Raw genomic sequence first — 23,985 nt, 5'->3', positions numbered from 1 at the left:
GACATCAAGGGAACTGGTTGACTCTGTGCTGTTGTTACATGAACTTGAGGCTACTGGAAACAGAACAAAAGTGTCTTTATTTTGCAAGTTACTGCAGTACTGTACTGGTACTCTAAACAAATATAGCCTATGTCTTGAGAAATTTATGAGCCATTTCTTAGTTTAATGTGTAGTCCTAATATTTCAAGATACTGATTTGGTCCCATTTGATATTATCTGGATGGGTCCACATGTGCTCTTTGCAGAATCTGAGCTCAAATATGTAATGTACAGTATGAATTACTGTCCTCTTTCTTTCTGTTTTCATTTCAGTTTCAAAAAAATTTAGATCCAAAAGTTGCATTTTTACTCCTGTAATATGATTGCTCTTTTTAATGAATAGCTACCAGCTACCCCATTGATATTGTACTTTCCATTTTGTAGAAACCTCTAATGACAGGAAAATGGACTTTAATTAGAATGAAGGTTTTATTATCATGGAGCTCAGCCTTGCACTGGTTTGTAAACTCTACAGAATAAGGTGTTATCGCTGCAAAAAGCCACACTAAAAAAATTAAAAAAAAAAAAAGAGACAAAACCCTAAACTCATAAAAATATTATTCTCAAACAGCTTGAATTTCTTTTAAAGGTCATTCCTCCTTAAGCAGGTCTCTTTTTTAATCAAGTCATCAAAGTCTCTTTTTTAATCAAGTCATCAAAATTCTCTGAAACTCAGGTTTGTGAGGACACAGACTGATGATGAGATAGTTTGCTTCTAGCCTGCATTTTGAAATAAATCTTGGAGCATTTCAAAACCAGTAATTTTCATGCTTCATGTACAATGCCACACAAAGCATTTAAAGTGCTTGTGTGGGCACTTCTGAAAGGCTCCTTCATTTGGCACCTTCCCATCTGATTTCAGCAATATGGGCAGGCCACATGTTTTTGCAGTGGAAAAGAGGATAGATGTTATTTCAGATGAGAGAGCCAACTGCACACAACTGAGAGGACTGTGGAAGACCTGATTTCTATTTCTGGTCTCATCCCAAGGAGAATTGTTCCTGGATGATGCTGGTACCTCACATCAGAGTTCCATGCCTCGGTTTTTCCTGTATAATAAGAGGACATCTTTTGTAAAGCACTTCACAGGGAGCCTTTAATAGAAAACCACTCCTTGAAAGTTCTCCACCTCTTTTTAAAATTAAAAATCTCTTTGCCTTTGCAATGAAGACTCAGTGATGAACACACAGGTCACAATTTTTCCCCTTGAAGAACATCAGGGAAGTTGTTGCCTTTGTTTCTAATGCAAACTGAACTGGGTTTCTAGGCCATGCTCTGCTAGCTGCTCTTATGCTCATTTCAATCTGTGATTCAAGGGAATCTCAGTGGATGCACTGCCTGAGAAGCATCACTTCCAGCAGCCATATCTCACTACTTTCTTGTGTTAGACACAAATTATTTTCCTCTAAAAAGAAAAATGTTCTCAAGACAGCTGCAAATAAGACATAAGCTTTATTCCTGGGGTATTATTTATGAAATTTTATCTGTTTCTTGGCTCAGATCTCAAGCTGTAGGAAATTGCCACAGATCCATTATCATTAAAATAAATAATTGGGAACCAGAAGACACAATGGTTTAGGGAGGGCACTAACTTTCTGCCGTCTATTTGTCTAGACTTCTCCATGATGAGAATTGAATAACATCATTTAGCTTTTTTGAGCTGAAATTTCACCACAGCTTTTCAAAGATGACCTTCAGAAATATGTATTTGAAGATACATACATATATATCAAGAAGCTGTATTTTCTGGGATTTTTCATGATGTGAAAATTGCCAGCATTTTTGTGCATACACAAGAAGACTACTTTAATTTACTGTGAACATATGCAAAAGAATGGTTTGTAACTTTATGACTGATTAAAAGTAAATGCATTTGGAATATTATTTCATCATACCTGATAGGTTTAAGTTCATTTTTTTCTCCAAAATTCAAGACTTTGCCATTCCATTTAAATAATAAAGACTTATTTCTTATACAGCCAAATTTATGAGTTTAGATTGTCTCCCTATTCTATGAAGAAGTGCTGTTACTTCTCTTGGTACACATTATGGAAACAGCCACCAAAATGTTGTTTTTCTTCATTTCTGCCTTTTTTTTTTCCTTTTGTTTTTGTTTTTGTTTATTTCACTTTATTTTAAAAGTAAGTGGGAAAACTTTTGAAAGGTTTTAAGATTTTGGGAGAGAGACCTCTTTAGCAAGCCTTACCCTGCAAGAAGTTATTATTTATTTTGTTCAAGATAAGGGCAAGTTTTAAACTCATCTCCACCCTTTCGTATGGAGGTGACATTTCAGATGGTACAGGACTTTCTTCTTCAGGAGAAAATGGTACAGTGAGATGGCAGAAACTGGAAACTGAAGTTAAAAAATTTATCACAGGTGAAGAAACTGACAAGTGAAACAAGCTGATCTAAAGGCTTGTGAGTTTTCCAGATTTTAACATCTCAATTTGATTCTAAATTCCTGCTCTGGCTGAGTGAAAAACTTGCTGCAGGGATTATCAGTAATTCTCTATGGCTTATGTTAAGAAGGGACTCAAATTAGCTGGAACATAACCACTCCTTCTGTTCTTAAAATCTGTGAATCACCCAAAAACTTTTTTATCAAACCCACAGAAGTTAAGAGTGAAGACTGCAAATATTTCTGAAGGGGGAAAAAAAAGAAGCAAATAATCCCTCTAAAAAACCCCACATATTTATATGAGGATTTCAGCACTAACTTGAAAATATAAAGTATGGCTGAACTGTCAAGTTACTTGTAGACAGAAAAAAAACTGCTAAAAACCTGTAATGCCAGTAGCATTTCTGGCACATCCCTCTTTAAGTGCTGCTTTGTGCCATGTCAGCCTCTCTCCTGCCTTATTCACCCATCAACCTAATTTCTCACTCTTGCACTTCTTTTATCACTTTCCTTATCATTCTGTTCTTTAGGGTTTGCTTTTTTCTTTTGACACTATCAGGCCCAGCTACAAGTGGCACTTCTCCCTGGCACGTCAAGGCAATTGCATATCCTTTCCCTGTGCACAAAGCACAGGCAGTCAGGAGCAGAGTGGAGTCAGCAGGGATGGAGCAACCTAAGCCCCTGCTACCACCAAGCACCCTATCACATGCTGGACCCTGCAGCCAAATTAATGAGCAGAGTGCCTTCTTCAGGAGCAATCCTGTGCAGTCTTTGCTGCACTCTAGCAGTTCCTGCATTTTATGAGTGAAACTGTGGAAAAAACATGTAGGAATAAAATCAGCAAAGTGGACAAGCAAGGAAAGCATGAAGCAGATACCAACATGAGAAAAGCTCCTGCAGAAATGTGCTAAATGTGAAACCCTCAATGTTTTTTTATGAGATACAGGGGCTGTAATGCTCATTTGAAAAGTAAGGAATCGGGATAAGATTTGTTGGAAAAAGTTTGGTTTGCTGACAGACCTGATTGTGTTGGCCTAACTCCCCTCAGTGACTTCAGCAGGCTTGTGGAGTGAGGGAGAGCAGGACAGAGCTGCAGATATGTCTGTCATTTGTTTTGCATGCGGAGGGTTTTCTCAGGCAGCTGTGCACCCCAATCCATTTGGTTGCCCACAGCTGCAGGTTTATTCTTAGTTTCAGGAATGTGAAACCTTGTGGACATGGTAATGGCTTCATGTCAGCAAGGAGACAGGTTTTCCCCTCAAAATAGTTCTCTTTGTGGACAGGTCAGTTTCCAGATTAAGTGGATAAGGGTATGTGGTCACATCTGATTCCTGAACCACGTTAGTCACTTGAGGTATCAAAATGACTTGCCCGGATTAGATTGTTTTTGCTAGTCCTGTTACATGTAACTACATGCAGTGCAGTGTGTTTTCATTAAAAACCCTTAAAAACTCTAGGCATGGGAGTGAAGCATAAGATAGAGCCAAGCCCCTTCTGCTCTGCAACCCTGTGAAGAAAAGTGAGAGGATAAATACTGCAGGCCGGGCTGGCTGGGTGGGTGCTGTCCCACAAACTGGCAGAGCGCTGTGTCCCAGCCCAGAGGCCACGGTGAGAACAGGTGCTCATGATGCCATGTGGGCACACAGTGGTACATCAAGAAGCCAAGCTGATGTGCTGTGTAACTTTATAAGACTTGATCTTTGTAAGATCTGCTGCTTGCCAGAGCAGGTATTGGCTCCTTCGCTAAGCCAAAGCTGTCCAAATAAACTCAGGAAAACACAAGGACAATAAAAATATCACACATTTCTCCATCAACTAGGAGGGAAAAGCAAGTTTCTTTGACACATCTACTACAGAAAATTCAGCATATTCTAGAAAACTTCTTCCAGACATTCCAGTGCATGGACATCTCTGAGAACAAGATGCACCCAAAATTATCTGGCTGTTATCTGGGAAGGAGTTCAGGTCCTAATGTAGTAAATGAACAAGAACATAATTCAAGTAAGAACACCAAGGTTTCTATTTCTTCCAAAAGTTGATGGATTATAGTTTGCACATTTAGCCTTTAATATTTATTGCAATGATTCTGAATATCCTGAGTGCTGCTGAACATCCTCCTATCCAATCTCCTTCCTTTCGACATTTGTCTCTTTAATATGTGAAAACTTTTATCCTTTCTACCTACTAAGCCCTGCTTAGTCAAGCTATTCAGCTAAGTCACTACTAAAAATTCTCTTCTATTTTTAACCTTCAATATTCTTCAGATTTCTTTAATCATTACAAGCTTGAGTTTGTGCCTTGTGACAACATCTCATTAAAGTGGTCTTTCTACTCAGATCCTAATGTAGTACAACCAGCCACTGCTCAGTTGAAGTCATGAAGGGACACTGATTTAGGAGATTTGTCTCTTCATTACCTTAATTTCTGTTAACCACCCCTTTGGAGAAAATGAGAATAGGAAAGGTGAAAAAATCATATGGGAATAAGACAAAATATATTATGAAGATAAACAGGTTTTCTACTTCGCTAAACTCAAGTACCTTGCTCAAAAGACAATCCCTGGGGAAATTTGGATAAGTCAATAGTGTTCAACCAGTTTCTAAACAGGTTGTAATATATGATAAATTTCTGTAACAAGTGAGCAAATTTGCACCAATCAATGATGCTATAAACAAGAATCTAGTGTTTTGAAGAACATATGCAAACTTCTTTTTGCTTAGGTGCCAAAATTTGGCCAACTTTTGCATGTTAGAGCAAGCACTCAATCTTCCCAAGTAACATGGCTGAAAACATGTGTCCTTTTTGAGATGCAAGGCCACTGTAACTTCAAAGAGCAGCAGAGCTCCATACAAGATATTTGCTCCGTGATCTTTGAAGAGTTGAACACATCTTCTGTCAGAAGACAACAGACAACTCATTTGCCCATGAATCTGACAGTGTGTAATATTGTTAGTAGACTTTTTGCCAAGAATGCTAGCAATAAATTGAATGTAATGAAATGGAAAGTCAAACATCTTAGGAATGATTTATATAAAGATAAGTCTGTTCTTTGAGGAAGGACAACAAACTGGTTTCTCAGACCAGTCTGACAGTGTCCATATCAAAAATGAAATAATCTAAGCCAAGCAAAGCATAATACTGCCAGGGTTCCAAAGGATAAGGAGAAAACTAATAATTCATGGAAGTCCTAACAAAACAAGCAAAACAAGCAAATCAATCCGTACACATATGGTGCCTTCCACTATTTCATATATAGTACCTCCACAGTATCCAGTAATATAGTGACAATGGACAATGCAAACAAGAAATTTAGGGTGATAAAACTGTGTCTCCCTTGAAGTCAAAGCAAAACTTTGTCATTTTCAGAATCAGGATTTCATCCTTGAGTGGTTTATTTTCAAGTACTCACAGCGAGGAGGTGACTGGCTTTCAGCACTCAGCCTCCTTAATTGTCTGTTCTTAAAAAAAAATTGTATTATCAGATTTAAAGAGATTTGACACCTAGCTTCACTGACTTCTTGTCTATTTCAGAAACCACCTAACAATAATAACTAAAATAAATAACTGCGCTTGTTTTCACCATTGAAGGACTGTCTAAATACATTCTTTCTTCCATATCCACCCTCTGTCCACCCTGCACTAGCATTCTTTCATTGCTCATTCTGGTCAGGGTTAATGTGAGCACTATTTCTTCTTCTTTCCCCTTCACTGCCTCAGTTCAAGCTGAAAGTGACTGTTTCTTCTAGTAGATAAAACAGCAAAGAGCTTTTATTGCTTCACTCAGGTATGTCACTTGGAAAAAGAAGAGGTATTGCCCAGGATACACAATACATTCAAGACCTCCTTTACACTCAACACTACTCTTTAAATCCCTTTAGGGATATAGGCAAACATATACCCTTAAAAAAGGCAGAAAAAAATGTTTCCTAGTGTTTGCAGCCTTTCAGAGGAAAGCCTGTCAAAATTCAAGGGATTCTGTCACCATTAATGATGGAATCCCAGAAGACAAGAATGGGGATTAGCCTGATAAAACATCTGCCTGTGTCAACAGAGAAACAAGCTCCATCAGACACTGATCCAGGCAACTCAACATCTGTGCTCCACCACCACCACCACCACCACCATCACCACCTCCACCACTGACAGCTGAGCGTGCTTGCAATGCGTGTCTGCTTCTCCTCAACACCAGTCAAAAGACTGCAGAGATCAGTGCTAGTGTGGCTCCCTGACAGCTCTGTCTAAGGATTCTGCACCAAAAGCATGTACAGTGCTATAAATGCTTTACTCTCCCTCGCTGCAAATAGATAAAGATTTTATTTCTCCCAAGAAGACAATCTTACTTACTTGGGATAGCGTCTCTGCTGAAAGATGGGCAGAATCTCTGTATCTTGATTTGAATGCAGAAGCAGTAAATCCCGAAATCTTTCTGTCAGGACAAAGAAAAAAAAAGAAGAAAAGAAAAAAAAACAAACCCAGACTGTGACTCTGCATTATATGTTCAGGCCACGAGTAAGCAAGCAGTAATATCAGTGAATTCTCTTCTCCAGAAATATTTAGAAGAGGACAAAACTAAGCATGGAGGGACTAAAAACCACTGTTTTCCTGTAAAACCTAATATTTTAAAATGCTTTTTTTTTTTTCATTCAATACTGAATTCTAGTAGTGCCTATAAGCTTCTAAGGTCTGCACAGAGGTCTTCTGACTATCACGCACAGCCAGCCATAAAAAGTCCCTGCCTTGAAGAGACTAGTCTAAACAGAAAGGAGAAGCCCCTAAGAATTCACACTCAAGGAACACAGTAGTCAAAACAAAACACAGATTAATTAATTCATATAAATTAAACTCCAGTACAAATCCTTCGGTAACAGGCTCAATGTTTTAAGGATGGTTGGAAGACTGGATTTCTTTTTTGTCATAATTATCTATTTCAAAAACTGCATGATTGGGTTTTCTGCAGGAGCTAAAGCTTTTGTAACTTATTTTCACTGACCATCAAATGAAGGGGTGGTTGTAGTTAGCCTTTCTCTTATGCTTTTCTCTTGAGGTGGTTAGACACAGTAAGTCAAGTGGGATCTGAAGGACCTTCTATCAGTCCAGATTTCTCAGTCATGAAAGATAGAAACCTCCTTAAAATTCACATGATATTAAGATTCAGGGATAGAATGGGATTTCCCACCCAGATCAAATTCCTTTAGTAGCTCTCCATAGCATGGGATGTGCTCTGTTTCCTTCTTTCCTTCCATCACCTGCAAGTTTAATCTGTCCTACAGTGGCACAGAACTGATGCCCTTTCCACCTCCTACCCTTCCTTCAATACTTTATAACTGTGGCTGAAAGTCTTCAGCTACAGGTATTATGCTTCCTTTGCTAAACCACAGTTTGTAGCCTTTGGTGTGTGTGGCAGCTGTACCATGGATTTCTCCAAACTAACTCTCTTCCATGAAAGTTTTCATTCTGGAAACTGAACCTGAGGGTAAGTGTAGTCCTCCCCCTCCTCTCAGATTCCTATGTATCTTAAAATATTCTCTAACACCAAGTTTATGAATAAGAAAATTACAAGACAAAAAACCATTTAGTTTTATGCAATATTCTGCATCAAAAGTTAGCTCCGTTAATTTGGATACAATTCTGCTATGTAGCCTCTAAAGTGGAAAGAAACCCATCCGAACCATACTTCATAAAGTTGTAATACCTTGAAAAAAGCACAGTTAATTCAGAAGGAAAACTCTCTTGCTAAGGCCTCAGTTTTAAAGGTCAGCTATCTCACACCTGAGTCTTTTCTCAGCTGGCTAAGATGTATTGCAAACATTTTGGATAAGATACCAGGATCTGCCAGTGAAGAAAGAAGGGCTTATCTTTGTTCCTTTATTTGTACACCTCTTCATATTCAATTCTGAAAGAAATAAGCACTCCTACCTCCAAAATTCTTCTCAAATCTTCAAAATGTAAATTAGACTTCCTGTACCTAACTGGAACAAAGAGCAGATGTGGCCAACAAAACAAATTCAATAAATGCAATACTGTAAAGATGGAAGTTAACTCCAATAGTACCTTTCAGGAAACAGACTGCTCACTGTATTGAGGAAAAGCTTGCCACTACACTACTTCTTGACCTCTGCTTGAAATTTTAGGAAGATGGAGAAATTTGCTTTTCTTTCAGTCTTCTGGTACATGGCAATAGGATGTACACACACATGCCCTATCATCCTTAAAGATGATACATTACCATCTTCAAAAGCCAATGGACAAGAACTGAAAGGCTACAGAAAGTTTTCACCAATGCAAAATATCCCCTCATATTTCAGAGCCAGCACATTAACTTCCACCCCTGCTTCAGTAATCTCCCCACACAACCCAAGCTACCAATGCATTTCCAGGTGTCCTTTACAAAAGCCTCCATTCAAACAACAGCCTTTGTGTGTGCCTGATGGAGGAATGGGAGGAAGTTTACCATGGCAAACACTGAGTGACAGCACTTCTCTCCATGACTTGAGGATTTTGATCTCTAGAATGCGGTGCGAGACACCACGATTAAGGATCTGTCTTTGCGGTGGCATGGCTGATTTACTTCTGAGGGCCTGTAACCAGGTGTGACAGCAATGTCAAACACAGAGAGACATGCTTACTCAGTTCAATGCTGCACAACACCACATTACAGGTAGGTGAAGCTGATTTGACAGATCTTGGTAAGGATCTGTGACTCTCAGTGAGAGACAAAACACATCTCAGTGAGTGTGCAGATATGTCTCACCCATTGTTCTGTCTGAGATGGATATCATCCAGGCAGAGTGCCATATTCCATCTCTATCTCCTACTCTGTGCCATATTCCATCTCTATCTCCTACTCTGTGACTTATTCTTGTGCTGCTGCCCTTTCACATTGATCAAGGCCACCTGGCTGCACTCCAGGACTCAATTCAGCAAGCAGCGATCTTGAAAATATTTTGAATAGTAATGTGACAGGGCTGGCCAGTACTGGAGCAAAAGCAGCCAAGTTACGGCATCTGAAATTGGCCTGAACAGTATTCCTACTAGATCTTGTTTTAGCTAAAGTCAACTTTTTTATTCCCCCCACGCTATGGCAAATTTCCCAGGCAGATGTGTTTTCTTTTCACCATATGACTTTACTCATTTTTCCATGTGGCGTGGTTTAACCTCAGACAGCAACCAAGCCTCACACAGCTGCTTGCTCACTCCCCACCATGGTGGGATGGGGGAGAGAATGAGAGGAGTAAAAGGAAGAAAACTCATAGGTTGAGACAAAGACAGTTTATTAGGACAGACAAGGGAAGAAATTATAATCATGGTGATAATAATAAAAATAATTAGAATATACAAAACAAGTGATGTACAATGCAATTGGCTCACACTTGCCAACCAATGCCCAGCCAGTTCCTGAGCAGTGGCTCCTGGCCAGCTTTCCTCACAGTTTATGCACTGAACACGATGCCATATTTTACAGAATATCCCTATGATCAGCTGGGGTCAGCTGATCTGGCTGTGTCCCTCCCAACTCCTTATGCCTTCCAACTTTCTCACTGGCAGGGCATGTAAAGATGAAAAGTCCCTGTCTTAGCATAAAGACTGCTTGGCAACAACTAAAATACCAATGTGTGATCAACATTATTCTCATCCTAAATCCAAAACACAGCACTGTACGAACTATTAGTATGAAAATTTACTCTGTTCAAGCTGAAACCAGAACACCACAGAAACACTTACACTACATGGTAGTGTTGCACCTCATCTCAAATCTATTATACAGCTTCTCCCAGCACATTAACCTCCATGTCCTGTGCATGCAGGAGTCTTTAGGACTGAATTGTCCCATGGGACCATTGTGTACACATGTCACTTTTCAGCTCTATGACATGCTCCTATTACACCAATATGTGCCTAGTACCAAAGTCACTCTAGACAAATGACACTATTGCCTTTAAGACCATCCAACAAGGTGATGAGGGAGGTGACATGGTAGCTACTGACAGCACAGGTACTTTTGGTGCTCTTACAAAAGGAAATATCTGAAGACTGATGCTTTACAAGAGAAGGCATTTCAATTCACAAGAAAAAAAGTCACAACAATAGCTTCCCAAAGGGGGAAGAATTTTTAAAGAAACCTAAGACATTGTTCTAATTCATACTACAACAACAAATGAAAGACTTGAGAACTAATGAAACCAATAATTAGAACATTTTTACATTATTTTGAGTTGCAATCAGTAGTTGACCAATAGAACTAAAACAAGTCACAGTCTTTTCATTACTTGGATAATTTTAGAGCGGTATCTTCCATAATTGAGTCCTTTTTCCTGTGATGCTTTTGTCTAGGTGTTGGTCTGATTCATTAAAATAAAAAAGAATAACATTTACTTAGCCAAGGTTGCTTACTTCTGAAAACTGGCAATTACCTTTTCTGTTCCTCATTCTATTCATACAATTTGCATGAGTTAAAGTCTGTACTAGCGACAGTATTGTTCACATTGTTCTGAGATGAGCTATACCACTGATTGTTTTGTTGATCTGCTGTGTGTGACACTGCAGCCTGTCTCACTGATGCTCCCATAAGTCTGCCTATAGGACAAAGTTCTCAAAGACATCAAGAAAGGTTGCACAGTCACATCTTATGCTCAAATTTATGTTATGTTTTCAATATGATGAGTGCCTCAACTTCCTCCTGGCTTTTATTTTGAGTGTACAGTTCTTTCCAAATTCTTCATCACTGAGAAGTCCTCAGTTAAATTTAGGCAGTCTCATTGAGACTATACATGTTTAGCTAAACATATAGTATAATTAGTTACCTGTGATGACTGCAGACTGGTTGCAATAACACAGTCTTATGCCCTGTCCTCCTAAATCAGGAAGACTGCAGACTTTAAAGAAAAGAAAGTTTGCCATTGAAATCTTTATGGATTTAACCTATCCTATATATTTATTTCCTCCCTGTCTTTTATCTAAGTTTTCTTCTCTCTGTTCTACCTTTTGCTCCTCCTCTCCCTTCCAGCATAACATATTCACAAGTCAGCTACTGGAACCTCAGTTATAAATACCCTTACCATCTTTATGGTAATACATGTTAACGCCAAGCCAGTTAATCTACAAGGACAGAAGGATGCATTTCAAGAGAAATTTTCCCTTTAAAATATTTAGATTAATGCCATATTTGTTCTCAAACAGAATGGGGTTGTGCTCAGTATGGTGAGTTGACAGTAATGTCAGAAAAATAAGAGCAAGAATGGTCATATGGTCTGAAGGTCACTCAAACTGGTTACACAGTCAAGTTTCGTCCTTCCAGGATACACTATTACAGAAATGGAAAGAGAAACAAAGGAAATTTCTGCAGTATTTTAATATTTGGGGCTTCTCACAGTGGAGAAAAATAATTTCTATAGAAGGTCCCTGTGAGTTAAAACACATTATTATTCACATTCTGTAGACAGAAACACGCTGTGGCACAATGAGCACTGGCCTTGTTTTTTAAAGCTGTCACGTCCCTGAAGGTCTTATTGCTTTAGCACTTCAAAAATTATGCCAAAAGTCACACACTGCAGTTGTGTAAGGTTTGACTTTAAAAGTCAGGCCTTGCGGTTGTCTTTTCTCACTCCTTTTTACAAAATATCTTACGGAAAATAACAGCAAAATCACTTTCACTGTAATTTCACTCTGCTGAATTCCAAGGGTCTTGAAAAATCAAATCCCTGCTCCTTCAGAGTTTGATGGGTATGAAGCTATGAGGTCACTGCACTATATACCTGAAGTCTGAGACATTACTGGTATGTTTATCCCAACTACCTTTACCCAACACCTTTGGACCATTTTCTGAACCACTAATAAAAAAAGGTCAAATTTCATACAATCAACTCAGTTAAGAACACTGTAACACCAATGGCAATTGGCTTAACAGGATAAGGATTTCATTAATACCAGTTTTATGGATTTTTTTAAATGAAGTTAATAAGGATAAAAAGAAATGTGATGAGAAAGCAACCAGAGAGTGGGAGAACAGAACAGCTTCATCAGACCACCAAATGGTCTATCTATAGTGACACTCTTCTACATTTGGATATTTTGTAGTCATGTTTCTGTAATTACCTCTTCTGCATTCTGAGCAACAAATATCAGTTCCACCTTTCACCACAAGGACACTTGTAAGTCCTGCAATTTCAAACTAAAAAAACTGCCTAGTTTAATGCAAAGTTTACAGTGGCTTGAACAACTTCGATGTCACAAATACCAACTTGCAGTAATTAAAACAAAATAAATTTAAAAAGAAGTCAGCTTTCTTAAAACTGCTGATGATAACTAATAGGATTTGAAATCCACTAATATGACTTGTTTTCAAGTTCCGTAAATTTGGAAAAGCTGTCATAAGTAGTTCTACAGTGCCTTGTAAAAATAAAAGGCAATTAGGAAGAAGTCTTTTCCAGTTAGGGGCTATAAAACAATGATGAGCAACAAGATATTTTAGTTTGACCTGTGGCTTATTAATGGCTGAAGTTCCTGAAATTAAGGAGTTCTCACTTCTCTCCTCTTGAAGAGTCAGTGCTACAAATATCTTCCATCAGATTAAAAGGTGAGGAAAAAAAAGATGATGAGTTAATGCTGATGATCAAAAGGTTCCAAAATGATTACATCATCAACCTCGGAATTTCCCTGAAACATACATATTTTGCTGATAGAGACAGGCTTTTTGACCAGATTGAACTTCCATGATTCTCAGTCCATTAAGCCTCACAGAGTTTAATTCTCCTATTTTTCATCACCATTTCCTTCCTTCCTGATCAGTTGTCTGAAAGACTAATTAGCGTCTTACAGTAACTTACAGAGTTACTGAAAAACCCTGAAAACTAGTGAAAACTCAAGAAGTTGAAAACTATATTTAAACACTTTGCTCTTTATATTTATTTAAGGGAAACAGAGAAGCCTTTACAGAAAGGCAAGCGGTCTCTTCATTTTCTAAGGTAGATGAATAAAGTGATCATCCTTCCTTTCAACATTTTCTTTTACAGGACTTTAGTTTATAAGCAGAGTGGGAGGGGGAAATATGAATTTAACTAATCATTACATAGATCTGCAGTGAACTCCCAGTCTCTCTGGACCTGTGGAATAGTCCTCCTTTCTCTACAGAAAGTCTCTGTATGCCCTGCTTTCCCTCCTAACCTGCCTTTGCACCCTAAAAAGCTCCTTCTCTTTTCTCTAGCTGTGTGCCTACCAGTTCAAAATCATTCTCCCTCCCTGATTCCAGAATTGGCAAATCCTTTCCCTGATGGAATTCTAGGTGTTTTTTTATGTCCTTAAATTTGTCACAACTGCTACATCAAAATTTGCTTGGATGGATTTATTTCTAACTAGATCTCCCTCATTTACACTATAATCACACATCTTGCATGATTTAGGTATATATGGCCATGTATCAGCCAATGAAGAAAAAGAGCAAAAGGCAGTTCTTGTCCCAGGAACCTTAAAAGGTTAGAAGATGAATGATGGCAAGGAAAAAGCATCACTTGTTTTGTTTCAAAACAGGGAGGAGAGATGTGGAGGACCATATTTAGACTGCATTTTGTACAACTGACCTGACAAGACATCACTGAGTGACCCAGACTGCCTGTTAGCTGCACTGCAAGACCTGGGTTTCCCAGACAGCCAGGGAAAAGAAGAGAACACAACACCAAAGCCAAGCAGTTTTGATGCTCACTACTGAGTTACAAATCCTTCTGAAGGTTACACAGCAACTCCCTAGTGGAGGTGGTAAATAGCTGAGTACTGGAGTTCAAAATAATCAAGAAACTTTAGTCAAGGAACATTTTTGGCCTTAGAGATAGATACTTACTGTATTTGAAGACTATTTCTGTCATGACAGTAAAGCTCATTCCACAGCTAAGCTCTTACAAAGTACCACAGTAAAACACAGTTTCTAAACAACACAGAATCTCAACTTTAAAAAATACTTTATAAATATATGCTCTGAAGGAAAACTTATTTATGCAGATTTTTTTATAGCACTGCATTCTACAGTTGCTGCCTGTAGCCATGAAGGGCTATACTTCGCTTTTTTAATTCCCCATGAGCAAATGCAGGGAGGATCAACTACTATTTCCTTCACTAGTGCTGTAGTTTTCTCTTTCACAACAAGCCAGATGAAATGATTAGGCACCAGTATAGCCTTTTGGACTTTAAGATAATGTAGTGACACTTGTTCTAAAAAGTCCTTATTTCATAGAAAAAGGAAAAAAAATACACTCAAACTACACAAAGCAGGAGGATTTAATTGGTTGTCTCTTTGTAACTTGTAATCTGATACAGAAACTGGAGAAAGCCAAACCTTCCAAAAGCTACATGGAACTTTTTAACACTGAAATGGAGCTACTATCCAGATGTGCAATTATTGCAATACTATCCAGCTCTGCACATCTCCAGAGGGTTTGCCTCTAAAAGGCCGAGTAAAGGCACAATTAATCAGGCTGTACTGATTCACAACAAGGCCCCCCACTCTAATATCTGGATTCATTTGTGGACACATCTATGGAAGAATGATCACAGGGTAAGACCCCTCTGCTTTCGAGCTTTTCTATGACAGTGTGTCTCCTGAGTCTAACGTGGTTTGTCTAATAAGAAATTCTTAGATTCCTTTTTAATGTACTTGCCTAGTCCCCATGTGCATTCCACACTGTTTGACAAGGAGTTCCAGGTGTTTCTCACCTATTACATGAAGATTCATCACGTTATGTTTGCTCTGAAATCTTACTGACTGTATTTGATGGCCAAAAACTCTGATACTGGCAGAAACTGTGAACAGTCAGGCTCCACCCACCCACTCTTTCAGCATTATGCATGATTTTGCAGACTATGGCTATATTCCCCTGAATTGGATCTTTTTTCAGGCTAAAGAGTCCCTGCATAGTCAGTTATCCCATGTTTGGAAGCCTCTCCATGCTTTTGGTCATCTTTGCCATTCCTTCCTGAGCCCTGGCCAGTGTCATGTCTGAGTGATGAAGACCAGACCTGCACACAGGATTGAAGTCCTGGTAGCACCACAGAAGTACCCACCAGCTGCACAGTCATCTCCATGGCTTTATTCTCTACTTGGCTCCTAATAATTTTTCTCTTTATTGCTGCTGAGCACTAAGCTGATGCCTTCATGGAAATAGTTATTGTGACTCCAAAGTGTTATTCTTGGGCTGCCATGGCCTCATCATTGCCAGCCATGTGTATTAGCTTGTCACCAAATATATTAAACACCAGCACATACCCACATGCATACATCCACCGGTATTTTTAACCAGGTCTAAAAATATGTTTGCAAGTGTCATATATTTTACACATTTGAACAAGTGACAAGAACTTTTCAATAGACAGATTAATATGGCAGTCAAAAAATAATGGAATTAATTTCTATCCAAGACCAAAATTTTGTACCATAACAAAACCACTACCAGTCACTGTGAACACATTCTTGGGCTTTTGCCTATTCCTATTTGGTGACAATTTAAACTAAAGCATGGGATCATTTAACCCTCTGACTAATACAGACACAACTTCATCATTACTCTCAAATATGCAAATAAATTACTGAGTAATAACTGTAGAGGATCAGAATTGTTGAGGGCAGAAGAAATCTCAGGAGATAATCTAATCCTGGTCTAAGCATGGCTAGAAAGAGCAGGCAGCTCATAGCCATGTTCAATTGGGTTTTATGTGTCTCCAAGGCTGGAACTGGATGATCTTTAAGGTCCCTTCCAGCCCAAACCATTCCATGACTCTAGGATATAATCAGGAGGTCTGCTTGTGAAAAAAATATAAATATCAATATTTTGTGCTGTTCCCATTCCTTGCCACCTTTGGATAAAACTGCAAACCCATGTCAGTTTGACAAGAGGGACACAGCCGGTTAGGAGCCAACTGTGGCACAGCTGATAGACATGAGGGGCAGGACACTGCCCTGCAATAAGCTTCAGACTGGCTGGGCAGGTTAAATACTGGCTTCTCTTAGCTGGGGCAGGGATGAGAGGAGAAGGGGAATGCCAAAGAAAAAAGAAGTTGGCGAAAGAGAATGGGAGTTTCCTTGCTAATTCACCCTCATTCATAGCCTTGGAATATGAAGTAGAGATGGCCCAACCCTCCTCCCTCCAACAGCAGCCTTGAGCCCTGTGATGCTGCTCATCACCAAGGCTTAGCTGACCTTAGAGGGATCGTCAGGCCTAACCTGGCCGTGCTCACAGCCAGGCTGTGTGAATACCTGCATGGAAGGTGCTAAGGTGTTCCCAGAGGAGAAGCTGCACTGTGCTGGATACAGCATTGGGAGTGAGCAGTGCTGACAGGCACCCTGTGTGGGAAGTGTCTGTCCAGCCAAACACTTAGCTGAACTGAACAGCTAGAAATAACACTGGGGCTGCAAGTAAGAAACAAAAGCAGAAACAGGGTGCTAAGGGACTCCATTGATATCTAAAAATCATTTCCCCTGTGTTTTCAGCTGCCTGTCTCTTTCAGAGAACACACACAAATTCTTCTCTGAAAGCACCAGTTACACTGAAGCATTACATAGGATAACGTGAGCAGAGCTCAGCTGGATCTTATTTCCTATATAAATTTTGCTAGTCAGCTGGGGATGAACCACTGGGAAAAAATGTACATTTTTTCTGAAGATCTAATCACATCTGAGGCTCCATTTCTTATGACATCTCTCAAAGGGCAATATCAAAATCTTAGCAGGAAATCATTTGAATGACTGACAAATGAAATGAGCCATTAGATACTGTTTATCTCGGTTTTTTTTTGATAGGTGATAAAATGTAATGCACACAAGTGTATCAGAAAATGTATCCAAAACACGATGTGAGCAATTCTGCTATTTCTTCTTACATTTGAATTAGACAAGTCATTGTTGAGAACTTAAGCCAGACAGCTGCCTGAATATAAATTATTACATACAACCTAGTCTGGGTAGTTTTCATTTATTCTTAATTCATAATTTCTTACAAATACCTATATTTATTGACTTAGCACTAGCTCTTGTGTTGACTTTTGTTAAAATATGTTGTGGGATTTTCTACAAGGTTGTAACCACCATCTTTCCAGTAATAACGTTATGAAGATAATGAAATATTAAATAGAAATGTTTTTACATGACAGAAAGTCTGTTATTACTCAAGTCAACAGAAGAAGTATTCCCAGCCTTGAACAGGAGAGTAAAGCTGAAAAATTTTACTATGCAATACTAAAACTGATAACTATTCCCTAGAACAGAGAACAAGTGGTTTAACATGATTTGGATCAAACAGTTCATCACATCACCGTAAGGAAATGACTTGGCACATCTTTATTTGAAAAAGTGATTTTGCCAATTCCTGTAAGTAAAAACTATCACTAGATATCAGTTACCAGTCACAACCTGGCATATAACAGCACATCAATGCACCATCACAAACTCAGCAGTACATAACAGCACAGAAATGATAGAATCCTCTTCAAGCAGACATGGCACATGCTGGTGTATATGTGCTGGGAAGTATGGGACACTTTTAAAGAAATACTCTTTCTTAACAAATTTTTGGATTAAGGAATTGCTGGTTTTTTTGGAAATTGCACTGAGAAAGTTTCATTTGCCATGCTTGTTAATAACAGGGCACAATTAGCATAATCACCTCAACCCATTAAAAAAGGAAAACATCAAATAACAGAAATTATAAAAATGTCTTTAATTAAATATTTTGCTTTTTTCAAACCAGTCACAGCTAAGCTGAGGAGACACTCAGCTGACACAGTGTAAGTGAAATCCTTGAGGGAAAGCCCTGTGCTGTCAGGCTGGCACCAGTCACTTGGCAAAGCACAGCAAAGCACCACAGCTTTGACTCTGAAATGTGCATGGTTGTCTGTGGCATTTTCTTTGAGGAAATGGCACTTACAGTGTGTTTAATGAATAAGGGAATATGTTAAATTTATGACAGGAGATAGTCCTTAAAGCTGCTTGTTGCAGTGAAGAGCACAAACTGCCCACTGATTTATTTTAATTTCATATAACATGAGGAGGCTTTCTGGAGGATGTAGGTGTACTTGTTATAACTGACAGTACAGTAAAATCCTCACAGAAGACACTTGAGCAATGCCCAAAATATCGACTAAGCTCTGAAATTCCTCCTCTCCCCCAAATCCTCCTTCAACACTGAAAGAAGTTGTTGTCACCTCCATCGAGTGCCTATTTCTCCAATGCATATAAAAACACTAATATTTTTATTTGGATCCACAGACTTTCCAGGCTCTCTTCCCAGCAGAGAAGCATTTTCTCTTATTCATGATCATGGTGTTCGCTACAGAATTTTAGGTTTTATTAATATTTTTTCTTTAAAAAATTCTGATCCCAGGTAAGTCACAATGCTAAGCAGTCATCCACTCATTATCAGCTTCTATATGCAGAATAGAAGAATTTACCTTCAAATTACTAAGAACACAGTGATGTAAACCATTGTCCAAATTTTACTCTCTGTAGATGGTCAAACATTTCCAATCAAACTGTGGTTTATCAAGGATAATGAGATTATAAGAGAAAAAAATTCAAAATTAAAAATTTAAAAACCACACCCAAATGCTGAAAGTTTAGGGATATGTGTGGGCATGTATATATAAATCAAATGCAATACTTCAGGCAAGTCATAGTTAATTTTTCTCACATGCCCAACTCTTTTCCCAGTTTCCCTGCCAGAAACTGCACTCTTCCAAGATGTGAGTGTTTGTCTCCACAGGACAGAGTGAGACCATGGCATGTTACAGCAAATATACCCTAAGCTGGGAACACAGCCAAGAGTAGATAAAGAAAGCTGGAGACATACAAATCCTAAGAAGAGGTTGGGAGAGCATTTACAAGTGATATTTTTGGCTTTTGGACAGTATTCTTGACCATATGAATTCTTTGAAAATCAATTAGTATTTTTCTATTAAAAAGTTATTTTTATTAAAAAAAATAGGTGTTACATTTTAAATTTTATTCATTTACTAAGCAATTTTATTGTTCACATTTCTGAAGGGAAAGCTTGATTTAAAAAGTAGCCAGGAATGTTATTTCTTCTCTTTGCTTTGACTTCCCTGCTTCTTTGTCAAACCTGCTGAAGGCTCTGCATGCCTGGAAGACAATCTGTTTTTTTCCAGCTGTTTCAGCTGATCTAATGAAAGATTTTACTTCTTCCTAGAATACCTCCCTCTCATGAAAGATTATATCATTGTAACCTACTTTGGTTTTATCTGCTACAAATGTTACAAACTATATTAACCGGGGTCACGGTATCCTTTTTGAAACAAGCTCTGACACTTTGTCCCCACTTTGAGGAAAAAAAGCTTTAAAGAAGGAGAAAGAGGAAGAACAGGAACATGCCAGGGCTGCAGAAATGTGGGTTATAATATCAGTGAAACAAAATACACAGTGCACCCTGCCCATCAGCTGCTGCACTACATGCCAAAGGGCTATTTATTGCTGTCACAGCAGAGTCTACTCCCTGTACCACTATGCAATCTCCTTTGCATTTTGGAAAGTGATTTCCAGGCTATAAATTCCCCCCTACAGTTTCTCCTCACAGCACTTTAGTTAATACTGAGATAATTGAGTCCTTTGTCTCAAAGAAATGCCACATTCAGCATGTAGCAGCCACCATTTCAAGTCTCCCTCAAAACTGGGATGCACTAGTAATTAATTTGCTTGGCCCTATCTTAAACTTTATAGTATATTATATTTAAAACATTTCTGCCTCACTGCCTTTTGCAATTTAAGGACCTGATGAAAGGAAAAAAATTGGGTTTTAATTAATAAAAAGGCATCTTTTATGAGTGTCAATCCACTAAATTAATTTGTAATTAATTTAGTGGATTGACACTCATAAAAGATGCCTTTATATTAAAACATGGACTGCACTGGCAGTCTGACTCCATTCCCACTAGGAACTTGCCTCCACCTCTGTGTTCTGCACTGGAGTATCCAAACTTTGAGGCATAAGACCACGAGGTTCAAAGTTGAGTTTAGAGCTGGAATTAGCATGTATTTTTGTGTGTAGTTTATATAAATCGAGTAGCCATAAATATTTTAAACCAAGCTCTTCTGTTCACAGCACATACCAAAATATCTGATAGGAGAAGCTGTGGAAACTTGCTGCTTGCCAGTTCTCATGACACGATGCTTTCAGTGCAAGTTCTGAGGTTTGGGTTGACTTCTTTCTTTTAAGGAAGTCAACTTTTTTGAGGCCACCACATACACCTGAATCCTATTTTTGCACTTGATACAAGTGGTTGGTGGCAGATTTTTATTATTAATATTTATGATTTAAAGGGATCATTTTCCAGGGGAGGACTGGGACAAAAGAGAGCTGTGGTTTCAAGATGCCCTTAAAAATTCTTGGATCACAAACTATTTCCTTATGGTGAAACACAAATTTTTCAGCTTGTATTTGATGCATCTGAGAAATTATGCATACACAAAAGGACAGGATTGAGCAACAGGATGGGGTGGCACATGAAAAGCTGAGTTGCAAGGGACTGTAGGGAACAGATGATAAAATTTGGGGTGTAGTATTTGCCTCCCACATACAAGACCAACATTGATTTTAATGCATTTTGGAATGGAAAGGCATTTTGGAACACCTAACTGCTGTTTCAAGGATGACTGAAATTCAGGGTAAGGACATGCAGCTGGCAAAAAGTGGAGTAAATATACTTAAAGAAAAAAATACTGCAATAAAGGAGATGGGATATCCTAAATAGAACTTCAAAGCTAATATTATGCCAACAAGCAGTTATATAATGTTTGTTGTGAAAATAGGAAACCTCATTTGACCATGTTATTTGATCACAATGACATTTGCAAGGTTGTGGGAGTTTTAATCAACTCCCACAGAATTAAGTGTTGAACACAGCACAAATTCTGAGCGAGCGATGGCCTCTCTCTCCCCTCCAATCCAAGCACCAGTAGAAATAAGCAGACAGGTAGAAGAGACCAAGGAATAAAGTGCAATACAGTGACAGTTCAACTATTACCATAACTGGTGGTCTTCATGCAAAAGAGAGCTACACTTGAAATCACACCAGAGCCCAAACCAACAAGACTGCCATTGAAAAGCAACCCCACTTCTGTATCTCAAGGGAATGCCAGAAGTGGAAAGGGTGCAGGAAGCAAAGAACCAGACAAATACAAGGTCTAAAAACTCAGATTTAATACAACCGGTAGCCAAATAGAAGTTTCAAAGGTGCCATGTTCCTTTTCTGTACATATTTGCACAAAAACGGGCAACAACAAAAATGAACACATTTCCTAGCAGTGGCTCTTGTGCTGAAATGAGGAAAAAAGCAAAACAGAGAAAAGGAAAAAATTAAAAATATGGGACAAAACCTACTAACTTATGTAATCATCACAAAGTTGAGCTTCATTTTCACAAAGAGTACAAAAAGAGCCCATGAAAGGTTGAAGCTGAAAACTCTGCAGAATATTACACCCCAAGATTGTAATATAACTTCTGTATAGAAATTATTTGGAGAAACTATCAAGCATCATGCAGGAGCTGGGAGCATGTAAAGATAAATGTTCCTTCTGATCATAAAATTTATAAATATCTACAGTTCCTACACAAGTTTTTCCATTTTTTTAATGTTCTAAAGCTGAAATATATTTTTCCTCATTAACTATGGCAATTTTTACAATCTGTTAGAAAAGGATCCCAAAAAGGACCATTTCAAGTCTACTTTTAAGGTATTTTAACCAACAATTTTTAGTTAAAATGTAGTAACTCAAAATTCCAAATCTGAAAAGTGTCTATTTTTTCCTTCTGTCCCCAAGGGAGAAGTAACAATAAACTGGGAACAAAGCTAGACATTTAGCAGGGGTTCTTCAGCAGAATTTGGATGGCATCTAAGAGAATCTATTGCCCCAGGGAAGTGCAGATATGCATGAAGAGCTGGTATTTTGATGTGAACTCTTGTATTTCTCTAGAAACCATGCTCACACAAAGGACCCTGAAAATCCAGCAAAACTTCGTATATTCAGTGCTTGAAGCAACTGTGTACCTCTGCACAGAAACTATATAAGAATGAGTCTTCCCTAAGCTGACATTAACAGAAAAATGGTGAAACAAAGGCAACTCCAGAACAGCAACTTTGTCTCCTTAAGTAGGCAAACACAGCACACAGTGATTACAAAACCAGAAATATGCCTGGCACTCCACTCAAATACATGTCCTACAGCTTTTCACTCTAATAATGCTATTTTCAAAGTAGAGAGCTTTTTGTTTTTTTCCCCCTACATTCATTCTGATTCTATCAGCTGGTACATGCTAATGTGCTCCACAGGCTTCACTCCTCTAGCTCCTAACAGTGCTGAAAATGTCTGAGGTATGACAAGAAATCCTGCAATGTTGTGTTCTTAAATCAGTTCTTAACTAGAGCAACATCCACACATCCAGCGCATAATGTATCCAAGGATAAAAAGAAATGTACATCAAGTCACGTCATTTTCGAAAATCATTATATGATTAAAAAGTGCCTGGGATATGCAAAAGGGTGGAAGTTTACAAATAACAGGATGCACCAAGAAAAGACTTCTGTGTAGGAGAAAATTTCCTTCAATGTAACTTTCTCACCCAAATATCTTTTTCCCCCTCTAGACGAAAAACTCATTAACTGTTCAAATTGGATTTGACTCAAGTTACACTGTTTTTGGTACTAAGTCAGCTGGAGTTCAACTAATGTAAAACAATCCAGGTCTGGAGCCAAAAATTCAGATGTGTTCACCTTCAGCATTAGTTGTTTAATCAGAGGAAAAGGGCTTTCAACCCCTTTAGTCAGTAAACCAAATCTCCTTTTTCTTCAGTCTCTTAATTCTGCCTTTTATTAAGCTTTTTAAAGGAATAAATAAAATAAATAATGAACATTATTGGCAATGAACAATAACATTAGTATTCCTTACAGTACACTATGGCTAATCATATTGTTAAGGCATATTAACTTCTTAATAATGTAGCTGTATTATTTTATTACTAATGTCAAATTATATTAAAAGGAAACACAATTAAACCTTTTTATCACTCAATTCTGCTATCCTCCTCGGAAGTGTAAGTAAGATTCCCTGACAATACAAAAATTGTTAGTCATAAAAATCTATCAGTGGAAAATAGCACCTATCTCATCTCTGTCCTGTTCTTCCAAAACCACACACAGATTTTGCTGGAACAGCTGACAGCACCACATCATTAACACCTTTACAGCTTGCCAGGAATCTGATGGAATAACTAAACACAAAAAAATGTTACTATGGAGTGGAAAAGGCCCAAATCAAACAGAGCTTGAGGTAATAGCAAAAGAGTTGACCAAATGTTCATCTACTCTACCAGTGAGTAGATATTTTTTAAGGAAACTCAGTAGCAGTGAACCTGGCACAACCTTGTCATTTCCTGTGGACAGACTTTATAGTCTGATTATTCCTTCTTGTCATCTTCTGTTCCACACATGACTTCAGTCAGAATCAAGATCCACTAACAATGCAGGAGATGCTGAGTGAGCCACTGCTTCAATACATCTCAAAC

At 38.3% G+C, this 23,985-nt stretch overlaps 1 protein-coding gene across 1 annotated transcript in view; it reads right to left on the bottom strand.

Annotated features, from left to right (window-relative positions):
* Nucleotides 1–23,985, bottom strand: part of NOX4 (NADPH oxidase 4) — a 110,282-nt gene that overhangs the window by 39,226 nt on the left and 47,071 nt on the right. Inside the window, exon 13 of the mRNA XM_071432799.1 lies at nt 6,782–6,863. Within this exon, the coding sequence (XP_071288900.1) occupies nt 6,782–6,863 (82 nt within the window). The remainder of the gene's footprint in view (nt 1–6,781; nt 6,864–23,985) is intronic.

Source organism: Agelaius tricolor, unplaced genomic scaffold (assembly GCF_023055355.1).
Source record: "Agelaius tricolor isolate 1412-34295 unplaced genomic scaffold, bAgeTri1.0.p SCAF_9, whole genome shotgun sequence".
In the NCBI taxonomy this organism is placed as follows: Eukaryota; Metazoa; Chordata; class Aves; order Passeriformes; family Icteridae; genus Agelaius; species Agelaius tricolor.
This window is presented reverse-complemented; position numbering and strand designations above follow the sequence as displayed.